This window comes from Panthera leo, chromosome D3 (assembly GCF_018350215.1).
Source record: "Panthera leo isolate Ple1 chromosome D3, P.leo_Ple1_pat1.1, whole genome shotgun sequence".
NCBI lineage: Eukaryota > Metazoa > Chordata > Mammalia > Carnivora > Felidae > Panthera > Panthera leo.
Genome location: NC_056690.1, coordinates 5,580,070 through 5,599,720, shown reverse-complemented (window position 1 = coordinate 5,599,720; position 19,651 = coordinate 5,580,070). Strand labels below are relative to the sequence as shown.

The 19,651-nt window shown below is 66.4% G+C and overlaps 1 protein-coding gene across 26 annotated transcripts in view; it reads right to left on the bottom strand.

The window, feature by feature from the left end:
• NCOR2 (nuclear receptor corepressor 2) overlaps positions 1–19,651 on the bottom strand; it is a 218,807-nt gene that overhangs the window by 42,660 nt on the left and 156,496 nt on the right. For 21 of the 26 annotated variants that reach the window (XM_042910781.1, XM_042910758.1, XM_042910764.1 and 18 more), the window contains 4 exons: positions 11,726–11,868; positions 4,307–4,454; positions 1,804–1,854; positions 197–824 (listed from right to left, as the gene is read on the bottom strand). In XM_042910781.1, the coding sequence (XP_042766715.1) occupies positions 197–824; positions 1,804–1,854; positions 4,307–4,454; positions 11,726–11,868 (970 nt within the window). The remainder of the gene's footprint in view (positions 1–196; positions 825–1,803; positions 1,855–4,306; positions 4,455–11,725; positions 11,869–19,651) is intronic. The other 5 variants (XM_042910779.1, XM_042910782.1, XM_042910775.1 and 2 more) reach the window with 1 other exon arrangement.

Sequence of the window (19,651 nt, the reverse complement as noted above, 5' to 3'; positions counted from 1 at the left end):
GCACCGGCACACCTCCGGCCACCCGGGTCGCGGGGCTTCGTGCTGCAGCCCCGGAAGCCAGCCCCGCCCCCCCCCGCCCCCGCCCGGCGCGCTTCCCCCTCGACCGCCCCCTCCTCCAGCCGGGCCGTGCTCCCGAGGGCAGGCACAGAGGTTCTGCGGGGGACAGAAGCCGCCTCCCGGTGTGCCCACCGCTCACCTGTTCTTGTCGCCCCCCTCGGGCTCATCCACCTCGTCCGCACTGCAGGTGGCGCTGGAGTCGCTGTCCTGGGGGGCCCCTGCTCCCTTGGTCGTGGGGGCTTTGCCCCCAGGGCCGCCGCCCTCTTTCTTCTCCACCTTGAGGGCCCCCTCGGGGGCGGCCTCCACGCTGGCCTCAGGGCCTCCTTTGCCCTTGTGGGGCCCGTCCTCCGGGGCCTCCTCTTTGCATTCGCTCTTGATGGGCTCTGTGGGGGGGGCCTCGGCAGGCTCTTCTGGCTTGCCCACGTCCACGGACAGCTCCTGGGCCACGGGGGGCTTCTGCTCCTCCTCCTCTGCCACCAGGGGGGCCGTGGCAACCTCTTCTTCCTTTTCCTCCTTGGGGACCACAGGAGGGGGTGCGGTGGGCGATGGGGGTGCCGGTGGGGGCGTGGGCGGGCCGGCGGCTTCGGGGGCCGGGGCGGGCTCGGCGGGGGCCAGCGCATCCTCCGGCGGTGGTGTGGGCGGCTCAGGGGCTGGCACGTCGGCGCCTGGGGCAGGCGGGGGCTTGGGCCCGTTCTGCCCCGCGTCCTTGGCGGCCTCGGCGCGGGGGGAGGGGATGCTCTCGGTGTCAGAACTGTTGTTGACGGTGGCTGCGGGAGGGGTGGGGAGGAGGAGGGTGAGTGGTGCGGGGGGCACAGGGGTAGAGGCAGGGGCGGCCTTCTTCAAGGCCAGACCTGCCCGTCCCGGCTCCAAAGCACAATCTCAGGATGCAGCTGCCCCATCAAGGCTCCTACACACCTGGGTACCCTGCCCTGCCGCCCTGCCGACCCCGGAGCCCGGGCCCTGGGGTCGCCGGCACCCCGGTGCGGCCAGGGCTGCGGCCTTAGCGCCCCGTCCCTGTCTGCGTGCACGCTGGAAGCCCGGCCACGGTAATGCGCGTTACCTCTGGGCCTCGCTTTCCCCATCCGTAGAGTGGGGAGAGCGACTCCCAGCTCACAGGGAAAGTGAGCCAGGAGGTGTGGCAGCACAGGGTGACGCTCGGTGATGATCTGCTATTACATCACCACGACAACGTAAAAGGGGCCCATGAACTCTGAGGAGACTGAGGGGAAAGGGGGGAAAGCCTCAGCACCCCCATCCCATCCCACAGGGCCTGGCACACAGCAGGTGCCCAGCAACGTTCTTCGAGTGGCCCAATGTGGGTACAGATGAAAGGCGAGGACAGCTAGGCTCTGACTGGGCTCTTCCGCCTTAAAAAAACACACTCCTGCCACTTCTTTGGGTCTCGATTTCCCCCACTTTGTGTAAAACGGGGACATTTGAGAACCCCTGCACTTGCTGTTGGCGAATGAAACGACATAAAAGTCACGAATGGAAGCACCGATGAAAGCCAACAAGACGATGGAACCGAGCGTACAGATGTGCACGAGTGTGTCAGGGAACAGCACGGGGAACAGACACTGAGCCGGGGAGGGGCACAGAGGCAGCAACAGCACAAATGGTGGCACTCACAGAGGCATGCTCACAGAATTGGGGCCCCTCGCTGAAGACGGGCGACCGCAGGATGCCCCGTACCCCCGGGCAGCCCTAACCCTATCCCACCCCCAGGCCAGATGGCTCCATTCGTACCTGGGCCACTGCATTCCCCTCTGGGCACCTCGTTCCCAGAGGCGTGTAAGGCTGGAAGGAAGGGAGAGAAGGGTTAGAAGCAAGGCGGCAGGAGCAGCAGGCGGGAGAGAGGAGGCGGCCAGGGAGGCGGGCCGGCAGTGGGCCTGGGGCCCGGCAGGCGGCAGGGAGGAGCCATGGCAGCTCTCGGCTTGGAGCGACGCACCCTCTCCCTTCAGCCCCGACGGTCCGCAGCGGCCCTGGCCCATGACGGGGTCCCGCCAGTCCCACCCACTCCTGGGTGTCTCTGGACAAGTCACTGGCCTCGTCTGGCTCTGGGTTCCCAGGACCCCGGGGGTGGGGGCGCCGGCCTCAGAGGCAGCCGGGACTGCAGGACGGGCCCCCACCCCAGCGCCCAGCCATAGAGCCGGGCCGGCCGGGGCTGCCGTGGCCCCGGACAAAGGCCTTCGGCCTTCACGACCCCCACTGCCCCCCGGCCTCTCCCACTTCTGACCTCCCTTCGAGGCCTACCGCTTCCAGAAATAATAACCAAAACAACAGCGACACAGGGCCTCTGTGGGTGCTGAGCTCTGCACAAAGCCCTTCACGCCCGTGACTCACTTCCTCAGCAGGCCACCAAGACCGGCACAAGCATCGTCTCCTTTGCAGATGAGGAAACTGAGGCACAGCGAGCCTGAGTCACGCGCCCCAGGCCACACTGCAGGGGGGCAGGAGAGAGCTGACCTCAGTGTCCGTGTGCCTGCCCCTGCCTGCTGACTCCAGCAATGTCACTCCCGTCCTCTGAGATAACACACGTCGGGGCGTAGGGGGCTAGATCCCTGAATTCCCGGAGCATCAGTCTGCTCATCTACAAAATGGGCACTTACGGCCAGACCCTCTGCCTCATCGAGAGGCTTCTGCCCATGAGGAGTCCTCAGGGGCGAGCATGCGTGCAAGCACGGGGGCCGTGAAGATTCGGATGGCGGGGCCCGCCCTCAAAGTGCTGCCTAGTCAGTAGGTCCGGAAAGGGCCTGGGGGTCCAGACGTCCGACCAGTCTGAGCCCTGGTCCCCAAGCAGGCCCTGGGTGACCGCTCTGTGGCTCAGTTTCCTAATCTGTAAACGGGGTGACCAGAGCACCCATCCCACTGGGTCACTGTGACAGTTCAAGGGATTAACTCAAGGCTGCTACTCTGTTTACGACGGCGACACCATGATCGCTACAGAGACGCTGATCGGAGGATGACTCCTCCCTCCCCAGACGGTTCATCTCTGCCTGGACGCTGCCTGCCCCCTGGAGAGGTCTAGCATGCTGCTGGGGCCGGCTGGTCTTTCTAGAAGGTTCCGTCGGGGCAACCTCGGGCCCTGACCCAGAACCCACCTGACCTCCCCCATCCTGGTCACAAGGGACAGGGTTACACAGCAAATGCTGGCTGCGTTGGCCGACTCCAAGTCTCCCAGTTACGTGACACCCCGTGAGAGCGGTTCTCCTCTCTCTGGGCCTCGGTTTCCGAGCTCATGAGATGGGACGGTCGCCCCGCACCTTTGCGCGGGGTTTTCTACCCTGCTGCACGTGATCTGCTCAGAGCCACCAGGTGGTCAGAAGCTCAGCTCCACCAGACCGGCCCTCCCCCCGCCCCCACCCTGAAGGGGTAGGTAAGCCCTACAAGTGACGGGGAGTTCACTACCACACAGCTCTCTTATTGGGCACCGTCTGTTCTGGTCTTAATGCCGAGCCGAAGTCTGGCTTCCTTCTACTTTCCCACCGAGGCTGCATCCCGTCCGCACAGACAGCTAGCTGGCAGGATATTTAAATAGGGGATTGGGTTTCTGCTTCCTTTTTTCTTTCTGGCTGTAAAGCCAGGACCCAGAACACCAGGACCAGAGGGGTCTGCAGCCCCTCCCACCGGCCACTGGCCAGGCCTGTCACCAACTTGGCCCAGAGAGGCCCAGAGCCACCGGCACGGGGGCCAGACTCGGTCCCCAGACCCCTTCCCAAGTGGAGACGACCACGGTTGTCTCCAGTAAGCACCGGGCGCAATTCTCTGTTCTCAACCGGGAAGCAGGGTTCGGGCTGACGACTGCACTGTGGGCTGGGAGCGCCTGGGTTGATCTGCGGGCCCGGCCTGAGGAGCCAAGAGGTGACTCACACCTTCCCTCGCCGTGTCGGCAGAAACCTGGGGGTCTGAACGCAGAGGCAGGCGGACAGGAGGGACAGGAAGGCATCCCGGGCCGGGGGGCAGGAGGACAAAAGGCTCCATTCGCCAGAAACGTGAGGACCCGCAACGGGGTCGGCTCTGGGCAGGAAGGCGACGGGTGAGGCGGAGACGTCCAGCTAAGCAGGGGTTGGGGCCTTCAGGGGCGTCGTGCCGGGGTGGGGGGGTGGGGGGGGTGGGGAGTTCATCTTACAAAGGGGGGCCCTTGGAAGCAACAGCATCCCACCATCCCCGCGCCTCCCCCCCAAGGCAGGCCAAGCCTCTTCTCAGAAGAACCCAGACAGTTGGAGGGCAGGTCATTTCTTCCCCTCACCTTCCGCCTCCTCTGCCACGTCCTCTTCGTTCCCGCTCCCTCCTGACACCTCCATCTCGTCGTCCTCCACCGCGGGCGGGAAGGCGGCCTCCTCGCTGGCGGCAGCCGGGGCTTTCTTCTTCTTCCTCCGCGCATTCCTCTCCTTCTCCTAGGGCACAGGGACGGTGGCGGTCAGAGCCTGGCCCTCAGCTGTCAGCTCGGGGACTCCCTGTGCCTGAGGCCTTGCCACAGGTGCGACGGACAGCGATCCCGGCCACGTGGCCACCAGGCGACCCCCCCGCCCCCCCGCCACGTCTCACTGCGGCGGCCAAGCACGCCGGTGGTTATTTTTCCCGAGGGCTCTAATCGTCCGTCAAGTCCTAGGTGCACGTATGTCCGCTGCCCTGACATCCTTCTAGAACAGGCGAGGAAGGACTGTCTGTGCCTCCAGATCCCCTGTGACTCTCCAGCCCCTCTGGCTAGCCCAGCTAAGCAGTGACCGTGCAGGGCACCCCACAGGACACCTGCCAGGCACGGCCACTACGTGTGGAGCGAGAGAACGAGGGAAACCTTTCCTTGCGTGTTGCGTCTGCCCCTCACCGAGCCCCGCTTGGGAAGCCCGTCATTTCACCCCACTGGTCTTTCCAGACACCCCTCCTGTGTGCCAGGCGCCGCGCGGCGGCTGAGGACCCACGGTGGGTGAGGCAGACCGGGCCGCTGCCCACAAAGACCTTCCAGTCAGGGAGAGCGGCAAAGGGCCCGTCCCTTCAGGAGAGACTCAGAGGTGGGGACACGGGGCGGATGGAATCAGACAGGGTGGGGGCCGCACGGAGGAGGTGCCACGCGAGCCAGGTCTGAGCACGGAGCGGGAGCTGGCCGGGCAAGGCCCCGGAGGATGGCGTTACAGGTGCAGCCCCCCGAGGTGGGACCCAGCCGAGCGTTCGAGGAACAGAGAGGAGGCTCTCGCCGCGGAGCCCTTCACATCCCTCCACACGGCGCCCCGGTCCCGGGAAGCCCGGCTCCTTTGCTCACGGAGCCAGATGCCCACCCCTCCACTCGGGCACCCACTCCTCACGCACCGCAGCCCGCGTCTGCACCTCGCTGGGCTGGGCGCCCCGGGAGGCCGTCTCTGCCTCCCACGCTGCGCCCCGCGGAGGCTCAGAGCACGTCCGCTGGCCGACTTCCTGAGTGACTGAATGGGCAGCGTCTGGGGCTTAAACACACAGCTGGCAGGGCTGGGGCACGTGTGGTGGCAGCGTGTGCTGGGGTCTCGGGGTGACCAGGGACCCCCAGAGGGGGTGGACTGGTTCCTAAGAGGGGACGACTGTCCCCATACAGCTGGTGTGACAGGAGGGGAGGGTCCCAGCCTGAGCCCTTTGGGGTCTCCAAGGAAGGAAGGAGAACCAACCTGCCACTATCCCGGACATGCCCACGGCTCTCAGTGAAGCCCCCCAGGCCGGCCTGAACACCGTGCCCCAGAATTCACGTCCACCCGAACCTCTGAACGTGACCTTATTTGGAAAGAAGCTCTTCGCGCATGTAGTTAGCTAAGATGAGGTCACGCTAGATTAGGGTGGGCCCGGAGTCCAGTATGACTGGTGTCCGTACAAGAGGGGAATTTGGACACGGCCGCACACCGGGGAGCCATGCGTCTACAAGCCAAAGGACGTCCCACACTGCCCCTCCCCACCCCCCGCCCCAGAGGCTGCAGGGGCAAGGCGGGCTTCTCCCTGGAGCCTTCGGAGGGAGCAGGGCCCTACGGACACCTCACTTTCGGATTTTCGCCTCCAGGATTGTGACAGAATAGATTTCTATTGTTTCAAGTCACCTAGTTTGCGGTGCTTTGTTACAGGAAACAGGAAACTCATGCAACTCCCCTCCGCCGATCCCCCGGCCCCCAGCAGAAAGCCGCTCGCCCCAAAACGTGAACAGGCTGCCCACCCTCGGGGCAAACGTCCCGCCACCTCCAGGCGCCAGCAGGGTCTGCTCGCCCCGGCCCCGCACCACGGCCCGGCTGGGAACGGGCCTCGGAGGGGTCCCCAGACCCCAGACCCCAGCCCCGGCCTGGGAGAGGGCTCGCTTCCTGTCCTGCCTTCTTCCTGAGCGAATTGGGGTCCTCTGAGCGTAGCCGCTCGGAACGCGGGGAGGAAAAGGAAAACGTCCGTTTGCCCGTTAGTCACGGTTTCCGTCACCAAGAGGCCAGGGCCGTGGCCCCACCCTGCCGAGCGTCCCCTGGCCATCGTGGGAACGCCCAGCTCCACCATCCCCCGGCCTCCGGGGGCTGGCCCGGCCCGGCCCCAAACCCCGAGCTTCTCCCCGAGGCGCGGCTGGAGCCCACGGAGGCACGAGAAAGTTGCGTGGCATGTGGGTTCTGTGGGTGCGGCCGAGGGTTCCCCCTTCTTCCCCCATCTATTTTTAGCGGACAGGGACTCACTCACGAGCTCGGGCTGGGTGAGGCAGGCTGCCCGGGGGGGGGGGGGAAGGGGGGGCGAGACTCTGCGACGCTGGGAGCCTCGCAGGGAACAGGGGCTCCTGGGGGTGCGGCCAGGACGCACGTCCTCCTGGGGACCCGAGGCCTCTCCGGGAGGGTTCGCCGGGCCCGGCAGCCCGGGACGCCCTGGGCCGAGCGGGACGCGCCAGCACGGGGTCTGAGAGACGGGGGCTCACGGAGCGTCTGGGGGATACACCAAACCCTTCCACACGTGGCCTCGTGCCCCAGAGTCAGGAGGCGCGTGTGCCAGAGGAGATGCTGCCGTATTAGCGAGTGCGGTCACTGTTCGTTAAGCACCTACTACGTGCCACGCGCCTTCCACGCGTTGAGGCACGGGATGCGCACGGCTGCTGCTCCGCAAGCCAGGGCACGCTGCTCCCTGCTTCAGACTCTCCAGGGGCTCCTGAAACCCCTGAGAGAAAACCCCAGGTCCTCCTCACGCCACACAGCCCTGCGTCGTCTAGATCCGGACCCCACCCACCTCTCCCACGTGCTCATCCACCCCTGCCCTCCTCGGTCACCCTGAAACGAACACACTAGCCTCCTTGTGCAAACATACTTAGAGGGCCCCGGCCACAGGACCTTTGCGCGGGTCGTTCCTCGACCTGGACACCCTTCTCCTAGATAGTGGCATGACTCACTTTCTCACCTCAAATCACGGCTTCACTCAGACATCACCTCCTCCGAGAGGCCTCCCCTAGTACCCTGTCACAATCAGCTAATCCCTGCCCCTCCGCCATCAATCACTCTCAACTATGTCCGTCACCTTATCACCTTCAGACCGCAACCAGAAATCATTCGTGTCTTCCTCTGTGTCGCAAACTAGAATTGGTTCCTTAAGAGCCTCTTTGTCCTCGGTCGCATCCAGGGCACACCTGGGACCGTGCCTAGCACCTACCGAACGGATGTTCTGGAACCGCTTCTTTAGATGAGCGACCCTGACAAAGATACTGACTCAGAGCGGCAGAGACACTCTCCCAAGATCACACGGCTCATGAGTTGAGGGGCACAGATTTGAATGCGGGCCAGGTCGTAGCACTTGGTCGCCCGGGCCGTCTTCCTCCGCAGGCCTGTGCAGCCTCGGACAGAGCAGCCAACGGAGGAAAACAAGGCAAGGCGGGGCCTGGGCTGAGACAGACAGCCAGCCAGAAACACAGAAGCCGAGCCCCGGGGCCTGGATTCACAGATGGGAGAAAAGGGTAACCTTCGGCCAGAAGGAGGGGAGGGAAAACCTCGGAGAAGTCCCCGACGCCAAATGTTACATAACTCCGGGACACGCTCTGCCTGCCCGCCCCATCTTGCTTCCTGCTGACGTCGCCCCGTGGCCGTGCTCGGGCCAGGCCTGGTGCAAAGCGGGAGGGGACACCCACTGACCCCCTGCTTCCCCTGCTCCTTCCTGCACCGGCCAAGGGTGACATCTCTTCCTGAGCTCCAGGCGGGGCCTGGCCGGTGGCCAGAGGCGGCTGCCGCTGCTTCGGGATCCAGGAGGCTGTATCTTCCTCCTGAGGCCCGGGGAAGGCCGGGGAGGGCGGGAGGCAGAGGTCGCGGAGGTCAGCAGCATCTTGTGAGGCCTGCTTGCATACCACAGTGACAGGGAACTCACCCCTGCGCCACGGGTGGCCACCGGCAGGATGGACGGACCCGGGCTGAGCCCCGCCTCCCGTGACGGGTCCCCGTATCCGCTCGCCGTGCTCCCTCCACTGCTCCCTCGAGGTCAGCGGGGAACCAGAGCCAGCCCCACATTCCCGAATCACCCTTCCTCACCAGTAAGTGGTCGGCAAGGCTCCCCATCGGCTGGCCTCAGCACACGGCCTGCTGACCCCCATCTACGGGTCCCACGTACTCGGTCCACTGCTCACCCAGCGCGACCGCCCTCGGCTGAGTCCCGCGTGAGCCACATCTGGTGGAGGACAGGCCCACGAAGGGAAGCTGACCCCCCCCCCCCCACCCCGGCCTGGCCTCCCGGCCCCATCTCCCTGGTGAGGCCCACCCGCCAGGGCGCGGGGTCGGGCGACAAGGCGGGCGGGCGGCCTCCTCGGTCCGCTCGCTGCAGCTACGCCTCACCCGCCTCGCGCCCAGGCCTGCCTCCCGCCGACCCCACGGAACCGCGCAGTTCCTCCACCCGCAGGGGAAGCCCACGCACGGCCTGCCTGGCACGCACTGGGCGCTCAAGAAAGGCCCACTGAGCGCACGGACGCGGGATGCCCACGGCTCCCCGCGCCAACGGGGGTGAGGTGCCGCCCTTGACCGAGAGCCCATCGCCCTCGGGTGGGGCCTGGTCTCCCCTCCGCTTTACGGAGGAGGAAACGGGGGCGCGGAGTGCTGAGGCTGCCGCGGGGCTGGGGCGTGGGCCCTCCCGCCCGGAGCCCTGCGCTGCGCCGGGCCGCCAGCTGGCCTCGTCAGGTCGAGCGGCCAACCCGTGGGTCGGCCCGGGGGGCAGCCGCACCTCACATCCAGCCGACGCCCAGGGAGACACAAGAGCCCAGCCACCGGGCACCTGGTGGCCACGAGGGCCACCCCGGCTGCAGCTTTCACCTGCGGGGCGCCGGCCCCGTGCCAGGCCCCGTTCTGAGCCCTCAGGTCCGTTCACAGACGACTCTGCCACAACAGCCCTTCGGGGTGGGCGCGCGTATGGCGCCCGTTGCAGAGCTGGGAAAACCGAGCGCCGAGAGGACAAGCTGCTCGCCCGAGGTCACGCGGCTGCTAAGCGGCGAGATGTGCATCAGAATGCAGCTCTCTGGGGCCAGAGCCCCTGCAATGGCTGTTCTGCACACACCATTTGAGAGAGAGCACCCCCAAACGCCCCCGGGAAGGACAGAGGGTCAGCGACTTTAAAAGAAAAGGGGGTATTAAGGCCACTAGTGGGAGACAGGGCGGTCACCCTCACAGAGCAGGCACCCAGTTCTGCACAGGAGGTCACCCAGTCAGTCTTCACCTGAGTTCTCTGGGTAACGGCCGTTATTCCCCCACTTTAGGGATGAGGAAACTGAGGTTCGGTGGGATGAGGCTGCCGCCTAAGGTCACACGGGTACCAAGTCGTCAAGTCGTCAAGCTGGGACTTGACCCCACACACTGCACCATCCACCTTGCTGGGGTCTCTGGTCCTCCAACCTATGCTCTCAAGTCCTGGGGTCCCCGGGGTGCGGGGCGACCGTGCCCCGAGGACCTCTGGGAAGGGGGAGGCCTGTGACCCGACAGCCTGAGCTGCGGCTGGTTCTGTGTCCGTGCTGCTGGGAGGAGCAGGGGCTGGCCGAGGGGGAGGGGAAGGGGGAGGGGAGGGAGCAGAAAGACGTCTTTCTGTGCCTGGGAGATGCCGGGAACCACCCTCCCCCCTCGCCCGTCCATCTCTAGCCGGTGGGCACAGAGGCTGCCCGCCACCCCCCCACCCCCCCCACCCCCCCTACCCCCGGCATGAGCCCCTCCAGGCTGTTCCGGCTCAGCCGCCCTCCGGGCCCCGAGGATTTCAGCAGGCGTCAGGGACAGGTGCTGTGTGGCCTCAACCCTCCCAGAGTCTCCCTCCCTGTGAACACCAGAGTCCTCCAAACTCCGGGAAAAAGCAGAGCTGCTCCAGGACGAGGGCACTGCCAGTGGCTCAGGGAGCATCAGGGACCGTCTGAAGAGGACGTGGGGAAGGTGAGGGTGGCCTGGCCTCACCACAGGCGACCGGGAACGGGGGACGGACGAGAGCCCAACCGAAGACCGAGGGTCGGCCTCAGCCCTGCCCGCAGGGGCACGGACAGAGTCTCCTCCGCCTCCAACTGCCAGCAGCTGCTCACACACTCGGTGCAGTAAAATCCCGTTCGAGGGGCCGGTGGGGGGGCCTTAAGTTCCACACAGCGCTCACGCACGGCTCAAATGGGGCGATTCCGTCCCCGACCTGCCCGCCCCGCTCTGCGATCTCGGCAGTCGGTTCACCTTCTGAACCCCAGTGGGCTGCAGGGGGAGCAGCTGAGTGCTGCCTCCCGGGACAGGCTGCCACACTTTATACCCAGCAAGAGGCACCTGACCCGCGGGTGGGAGGGCCGGCGAGGGCTCCCTGGGGAGGACAGCTGCGTGCCCCCCTTCTTACACCTTCGTATCTACAAGGAAATACGCAGCCTGGTAATCACGGGCATGGGTCCCCAGATCATGCAGTTGTGGGTTCAGACCCCAAGTCGGCTGAGCCTCGGTTTCCCCAGATCGGAAATGGTGACGGTGTGTGGCATGTCATGTCAGGGAAAGAAAGGAAAAGAAGAAAAGACAGGACAGTTGGGAGAGACGAAGGAAAGAAAAAGAAAGAAAGAAAGAAAAAGAAAGAAAGAAAAAAAGAAAGAAAGAAAGAAAGAAAGAGAGAGAGAGAGAGGGAGGGAGGGAGGAAAAGAGAGAGAGAGAGAGAGAAGGAGGGAAGAGCCTGCCCCCACCTGGCCCTCAGTTCACAGTAACAGCTGTGGAGGAAGCAAGCCTCTCTGTAGAGACCACTTAGGCGCTCAGCGAGGTGAGCCCGCCCCTTCTGTGCTCCTGGCCTCCCCTCGAGGCCTGAGGGCAGCAGGACGCCTAGAGGAGGGCAGGGCTGGGCCTGCTGCCTCCCCCCCCCACCTGTCCTTCCCTCCCCCGGGGCAGCCTGAGGGCCGTGAGGTCAAACGGGGGTGGGGGAGACGCTGGCTGGGGTCCTTCTGCCTCTGGGCCGCCATTCCAATGCACTGACAGTCGCAGTCCCCGGTGAGTCAGCGGCTGGACCCACACCCCCCAGCTGTCGGACCCGGGAGCGCAAGGCGGCGGAGGCGGGGCACCGCGAGGGTGCACCGGGCACGTGGGGCCGTCCCAGCGCCCAGACGGGGATTTATGGCACGGATCGTCCCCGCAGCCGTCCCACGGGTGCCGCTACGCATGAGGCCAGGGGCCGTGTCCTAGGCAAGGCGGGCCTGGAGGCGGGCAGCGGGGGACCCGGGGGGGGGGGGGGGTGCGCTCACCATCTTCAGCTTGTGCTGCTGCAGGATCTCGTCCAGGTTCTGCCTCTTCTTGTAGTTGAAGTAGAAGTTCTTACACTGAGATACGGTCTTGGAGCCCACCATCCGTGCGATGGCCGACCAGTTCCGGCCGTGTTCCAGAAGACCTGTGTGGCGGAGGGCGGCAGGTGAGGCGGGCAGGGCGCCCGTGCCCACGGCCTGGAGCCCCGGGCAGAAAGTGCTCCGATGACCAGGCCTGAGGCTCCCTGCTTGGGTCTGAGACTCAGGAAGGGGACACGGTGGGGGCGGAGGGGGCTCCGGAGAGGCGGGGGTGGGGGCCCGGCCCCGGGAGGGGCAGGCAGGTGCCCGCCCCGGGTGCACCCACGCCAAGGCCACCGTCAAGGGTCCTGGGGGCCGGGGCGCAGACCCCGCCCGGGCTCCCACCTCTCTTGCCTCCCCTGGCCGTTGTCACCCGGCGCTGACACTCCCTCACAGCTGCAGATGAGGCCTCAGGCCTCGGGAGACAGGGCTGTTTTCCGGCCGCACCGGGCCAGGGCCAGGGAAAAGGAAGGAACGCGTGAGCAGGGGAGGGAGGGTGGGGTCCGGGGGGGTGTCAGCTGGAGCCAGGAGCCTCTTGACCCGGGTTAACTGGGCACATCCGGGGCCCGAGGCCCAGCATGGACTTGGGGCCCGCAAGGCTGGCTCAGGGGGCTAGGGGCAGACTTGCTCCCCAAACACGAGCCCCATCTCCGTGAGCTTCTCACAGCTGCACACACTCCTGACACGGGGAGAAGTCCCCAGGAACTGGCAGACTCCGCCCCAAAGCCACCTGGGTCAAGAAAGTTCTCTCCAGTCGCACAAACCCAGGCCAGAGCCGTACCTGCCCCCCCCCCCCCCAACCCCACACCCGCCTCTAGTTTCAAAGCCGTCAGTACCAGACTCGGCAAAAAACGCGGCCCCCTCCCTGCACGTGGGAGCCGCACCCGGGAAGCCTGGCCCCAGGTCTCAGTCCATCTGCCCACAGAGCTCCTGGCACACACGGGCACGCCCCGTGCGGCCAGGTCAGCCTGGGCAGGGAGGGCAGGAGGCAGGCTGCGGACCCCCGAGGGCTGCGGGGCAGGACCGGGCCCCCACGAGGGCGGCAGGCAAGAAGCCTGACTCACGCTGCTGGGAGCACAGCAGCCTCTGAGCCCCGGAGCGAGGCTTTTAACGGCCAAAGAGCTCCCATAACGAAGTTTGAGGCCATGTTCCCTGAATCAAATCAAGCTGCAAGCAGGGAAGCGAAGACTGGAATTTTGCAGGGGTGCAGAGCACGAGGAGCCGACAGGCTGTGTGCTGGCATTTTCCGTCATCCGTCCGTCCGTCCGTCCGTCCACCCCAACAGGTGCCGACTGCTTGCTACGTACAAGGCTCTAACGAAAATAAAGCTGCAACAAAAACAACATCAACGAACCACCACATCACGTGGCCGAGTGGCCCGCAGTTTGCAAAGCCCTTCAAAGACGCGGCTCCACTCACGAGCTTCCGGGGACAGGCCAAGGGGCCGCGCGGGAGCGGGGACCCAGCGGGCTGGAGGGGGTGCCCGCCCGACAGGCCGCCTGCTTCGCCGCGGAGGCCCCACGGCGGCTCCTCAGGGTTCCTCAAGGACAGGCGCGGAGGGGGGGCTGGGGCATGGGATCAAGTGTAACCCGGCCCCCTGACCTTTCCCTCCGCCTGCGCCAGCAGCAGCTGCCACTTCCACAGAACCTGGCGGAGGACGACGGGACGCGAGTTTATTTATATTTCCCCAGCCGGGGCCAAGAGAGCCCAGGCAGACATGTCGGGCCGGAACCCCGGGCGGGAGAGGGCGGGTCTCCCATCTGGGACTGCTGGGGTGGGGTGGGGCGGGGCGGGGGGGGGGGGGGGTGTGGACAGCGAGGGCCCGGGGGGCAGCCGGACCCTGGCGAGGTGGACATTTCCAAACAGCACACAAGCAGAAAGGTGGCTTGGAGGCTGGCGGGGGTTCAGGGTCCTGATCAGGTCCACTTGTGGCAGCAGCAATAGTAGGCGCTGACGAGGGTGGCGGGGTCACCCGGCCCTCCCCGGAGGCGGCGGTGGCTCACGAAGGAGCACTGGACCAGCTGTCCAGAAGCCCTGCCTCGAAAGTGCTGTGCGACATCAGCCACCCCCTCTGTTCTCCGGGCCTCGCTTTCCTGGCTGCTGTGTGAAAGGCTGGGGTGAGTGTCCTCATAGCGCTGGCCAGGGGGCCCCCTTCTGGTTCCTGTTCCCCAGGTGGAGGGTGCCGGGCGCGGGGACGAGCACTGTAGACCTCACCGTGCCTTAGAGACCACCGAAACCAGACCCAGCTGATAGCCCCCCACAACGCCCGTCCACCCAGAGACAGCGCCTCTGAGCATGTGCCAACCAAGACCCCCCCACCGCCACCACCCCGGGCCTGCCCCAAGCATTCCGGGGTCCTGCCCTCCCTCCCCGAGAGCCTCAGCCCGACAACCAGAAAGGCAGGGGGGAAGGGGCCCCAAGAGAAAGGGTGGGGACGGGGCCCCGCGGGTGCAAAACTCCCGAGTCCCCGGCCCGGTGGCCACAGCCAAGTCCCTGCCACCAGCACCCAAAGCCGCCCCCGAGCCCCTCCTGGGGCCTCACTCACATCCTCTCATCTGCGTCTCCCCCTCGGCCAAGTTTTCCGGAAACATCCGGCTTGGAGGATGCTCCAGGGAGGAGCTGGGAGCAGCAGGCCGGGCCGGGAGGCGGGAGGCGGGAGGCGGGAGGCCGGGCGGCCGCGGTGCCGGCTCCGCGAGGCTTGTGGCTGGAGCAGGCTTGTGGCTGGCGTCTGCTCCGGCTCAGCTCTGCCTCACATCCTTCTGTCCAACGGCGGCGGCGGCGGCGGTGGCGGGCGGGGGAGGGAGGGCGGAGGCTGGGAGGAGGGCGGGGAGAGCTGCTCCACACCGCCCGCCCCTGGTGGCCCGGGGCTCCTACCGGCGGTCCTGACACCGCCTCCCCCCTCCCGGCGGGGCGGCTGAGGGTGCGCGAGGCGCCCTTCCCCACGGGGGCGGGCGGTGGGAAGCGGTCAGTTGTGTGCTCGCGCCCCGTGCCAGGCGTCACCAGGGCGCACGGTGCCCGAGGCTCCTCCGGGCACAAGTGCGCCCCGGACGGACGCTCGGCGAGGGGTGCGGGCCAGGGGGCCCCCCGGTCCCCAGACGCCCCCGCTGGGCGGAATCCGAAGAGCCGGGCCTGACGGGGCAGCCTCACTGCGCGCCCGGGCGCGATCTTCCTGCTGCCTGACCCAGCGAGACGCGTCGTCAGGGCTGAATGTGACCTCCAGACGGAGGCTCGCGGGAGCGGGCGGGCGGGGGAGCGTGGCAGAAGCCCAGGTTCAGAAGGGGCGGGCCAACTTGGCACCCGCTTCCCCCCTCCCTCTCTCCCCATCCGTGGCGGTGGCGGCGTCAGCAGCGGTAAGAACAGATGAGGGTTCAGGAAAACAGAGCTTCTCCACCCCAGCAGACGGGGAGCAAACAGCCCCTTCCGCTGTCATCCCCCTGCGCCAGCGCCACCTGCGGTCTCTGTCCCCCCCGCCCGGCCCGATGCTGCCACGGCCGGCCGGGCCCTCCGTGGGACCCCCTGGAGGCCCCGGACCGCAGGAAGGGGGCCGCGCGCGCCTCCCAGCACCCGCCGGTCTGTGGGTGGGCGGGCCTGGCTCAGGATTCCGGGAGGAAGCTCGGGATCGGAGGAGATGAGATGAGACCTCCGACCACTGAGGATCAGGGGAAGGGCCAGGGTCCCCGAGCGGCGCTCGGCCGCCCAAGGGCCTCGGGACCACGGCTGCCTCTCCCTTCCCTCTCCCGGACGCCCCTGACAACCAGAGCCGTCCGCCCCCCCCCCCCCCCCTTACAAACGCCTGCTGGAGGTGTCGTGGCTGGAGGTGTCGTGGGCGGCTCCCGGGAGGTTGAAAGTTAACGGGGTTGAACTTTGGAGCCAGATCCAGGTCGTGACCGATTTCTCCAACTCGAGGGTCAATGACCTGCCTGTCCCTTCAGCCCTCAGCCTCTACGTCCTGCCCACGGAAACCCAAGGAACAACAGGCAGCCCTGAAGCCCGTGTGCACCCAGCCCTCATGCTGGGATCTCAACCGTGTCCGGGATCTAGGACGTTCTGCCAAAGCCCCTCGCTCCACACCCTGCAGGGAGGTCCGAGTGAGCTTTTAAGAATGCCGATCCAGTAGTCGTGTCTCTCCTCTACTTAAAAGTCTCCCGATGGCGACCCAGGCCTCTCAGAATAAAACCCAAAGTCCTCGGTGTGGCGCAAGGCCCCGCAGAGCCAGCCTCGCCCACCGGCTGGCCCGATTCCTACCTGTGCCCTTACTCACTCCAGCCACCGGCACCTTTTATGCCCAGCCCTCGAGCGGGACCCAGGGCATTTGCACTACCTATTTCCTCGACCTGCACGGCTTTTTCACAGCCCTGCCTCTGTCTTCCTCTGCTCCAATGATACCTCCTCAGAGAAGCCTTCCTTGACCGGTCTGTCTAAGCCACTGTCCTAGCCGCCCTGTCATCACGAGACTTTGTTCCCTCCGGGGCACCTCTCTCCCGAAATTAGCTGCTTGGCTCCACTGCTCCCTGACTGTCCTGTCTCTGCACCTGCAACTGTCGGGCATGTGGGAGGCACTTGGCAAACGAACACAGCTCCAGATACCTGGAGTGTCTGGGTGTGGGGGCCCACCAGATGTCCCACGCCACCTCGGGCACCTCTTGCGGGCTCTCGGGAAGGAGCTCCTGAGAGGAGGGGACCGAACGTTTATCCCAGCGGCGTGCCCTGGACCCTCGCTAGACGAGGCCCGAGGCAGTGCCCACCTCCTACGCCCAGGGCCGTGCCCACAGGCCTGCGCCCCAAGGCTACATGGTACCGATGTCCCCTGCGGTCTGGATTCCCCGACCCCACTTCTAATTTCTAAGGAAAGAGTTTCGTTCTGAAAAGTCAGGAGGCAGGAACCAGGAAGTGAAATTGACCAAGACAGGAAGTCAAGCCAGGAGGTCTGAGTCACACACTTGGAGCTCCGAAAGAGACGAAGAACAGTGGGTGGCCGCAGGGCTCACTGCAGGAGAGGCGGCTCAGCATCATGGCTGGGTGGGGGGGGGGGGCTGGCGGTGGGGGGCTCGGCCGGGCCGCTGTCTGCTCTTGGCCAAGCTCGGGGGGAAGCTTGCCATGCACCTTGCAGGGGCCTGTGATGAACGGTTGTCACGGGAGCAGGGACTCAGCCCCCAGAGAGGCCCCTGTCCCTGTCATGTCCCTGCCCCGGCTCCCTCTGCAGGTCCCGGCCACAGGCAGCGCTCTCCCTTGAGGGTCTGTGAACCCCCAGCTCACCGCCACCGGTGAGCTCCGATACCCAAGGCGGGGAGGGTTCTGGGGGATGTCACAGCTGTTCCGTCTGGAAGCTAGCCCCCCCTTCCAGGAAAGGCACAGGCTCCCCAACCCCAGCCAGCCCCTTCCTACCCTGAGGCTTTCTGTTCCCTCCATGGAGAGCACAGGGTGCCCGCAAGAGAGACACATCCACACCCCTCCTGCCAGCTGCCGTTTCCAAAAGAAACTCCGGTTCGTGAAACAAAATTTTCTGCCCAAAACACTGTCGAAGGAGAGGAAAAAACTCCCGGCAGGCTTCGTCCTGAGTCATAGCACTTCCTTCTTTCGGAAACCCCAAGCCCTGGGTGGGTTGGATGTGGACTCAGCCACTCAGCCGGCAGCCTTGTCGGGCACCGACTGCATGTCAGAGCTTCCAGAACTCTGGCCAGCCCTGAAATCCCACGAGGAGCCCGGCTAGACACCTTCATACCTGAACTTTGACTTACCTACCTTTTCCCTTCCGCCTATGCTTTTAAGAATAAGCCCTGATGCCCACGTTAGCCCGTTTCATCACATCCGCGCGAGTCATCGGCAGAATGTCAAACAGCAACCTCTTCCCCTCACACACGATCAAGCAGACACTTCGGAGGAGAAGAAATCACCTGGGTGGGACCCCACGTCGCCTTGCCTGCCACTCTGGCAAAATGCCACGTTAGGCGCTCAGCGCCCAGTCTGCCCACAGAGCAGGGCGCAGAGCTCACCCCCGGGGCTCCTCACTCAGCCCTCCGGACCTAAGTCGCGTCTGTGTGCCTGTGCGGGCGTGCACACGTGGACGTTCACACCCGTGCAGAACTCGCCCGGTGGAACAATTCGCGCGCAAACAGGCCTCATGGCGACTGTGCCCGCTGCCGCGCGTGTCTCTCCGCGAGGGGCCCCCCCCCGGCTTGGACGCGGCTGTGTGCCTCTCCCTTCCGGGGGCGGAGGTGGGCCGGCAGGGGCCTCACCGCGTCTTCAAGGCGGCCGACGAGGACCAACAGAGGCGTCCGGAGCCTCTGCCCCCCTGAGCCCGCCCCCCACCACGAGGTCACGCAGAAACAGGCTTTCTCCTCCTTCCGAACCCGCCACGCGCCAGAAGCCTCCGAGTCGGGAGGCAACCGGCCCGAGACGCGGCACCACCTCTGCAGCGGCCCAAGGGCGTGCTGCTCGCCGGCGTGGGCCCCGGGGTGCCGCGCCGTCCATCCCCTCCAACGGCCCTCGGCACCGCCACCCCTACGCGTCCACCCTCCTCAGGCGCCCCCTCGGAGGGGCGGCCCCGTCCCCAGAAGCGGCCCCCGTGCGCCAGCCGCCGCGCCACACTGCCTGTCACGGGGCTCGCGGGCCACGCGCGCCACCCCTCGTCCGTGCTCCCCGCCGCGGGGCGCTTCGGCGATGGACACGCGTGGGGGGGGAGGGCCTGCTTTCCCGAGCTCCGTGGCGGGGGGGCTCACGCGTCCTCTCCCCGAACCTCAGACTCTTCATCCGTAAAAACTAATTAAACCCGCCAGTGTGCACAACCAGCACTTTGGAGGTGCAAAGCCATTAGCGGTTTCTCCTTCACTCTCCGTGAAAGCGGGGGGCGGGGCAGGGATCCAGTCCTGCGGGCGCAGCGGGCCGGGAGTTTCCGAGAGAGTTCCGGGGCCCGCCTCAGCTCATCCGGCGCGGGCCCGGCCGGGGGCCCCCAGAGACCCCGGCCGCTCACCGGGCCTCTCTCTCCCGTCGCCAGGCGGGCCACTTGAGGCCAGGGAGGGGCTGGCAGCGGGGAGCCAGGCCAGCGCCCACTGCTGGTCCGGAAAGGCGTGACCAGGGGCTTCCCCGCCCCCTCCGCGGCTGGCGCCCCGCCCACCACCGAGGCGGTGGCGACGACGCCGCCGCCGGGGGGCCGGCGTGTGCCACTGCCTGCAGAGCCCCGGGCCTCCCGCACAGCTGGGTCGAGACTCCGAGCCAGGCCAGGCTGACCTTTCCCAGGGGAGCTAGAGCCTCCCGGCCCGGCCCGGCCCGGCCCGGCCCAGCGCCTGGCCTGCCCCTCCTGCCCAGCATGGCGCTGAGCCTGGGGGCAGGCAGCCAGCTCCCCGGAGCCGCCCGATCCCCGGGGAGGCCGCTTCCTCCACACGCTGCGTCCCTATTGGGTGTGAGCTCTGGGGCAGGCAGCCCCGACCGCACGCACACGAGAAGGGAAGGTGCCCACCTGCCAGCCTAGACCCCGCAGCTGCCGTGTCCGCTGCCCCACTCCCTCCCCACGCTCTTAGAAAAACGGCCAAACTCTCCTCCACAGCTGCTAAGGCCCAGATCTCAGTGGCCTCTCCACCTCTTCCCTCTCTCCCCGTCACTCTGCGTTTCAACATCTTACTCGACCACGCTGCCTCTGCCACAGGGCCTTTGCGCATGCTGTTCCTTCGGCCGGGATGCTTTCCCTCCCTTATCGCTCTCTTATTGATAGCAGCCGAGCCCCACGGACTAACTCATTCACACCTCACACCAGCCCCGTTCCTACTCTGTTACTCGAGGATCTGGGTTCAACTTCCAGCTCCGCCAATTAATAGCTGTGTGGCCTTGGGCCGCTCACTGAACCTCTGTGAGCCT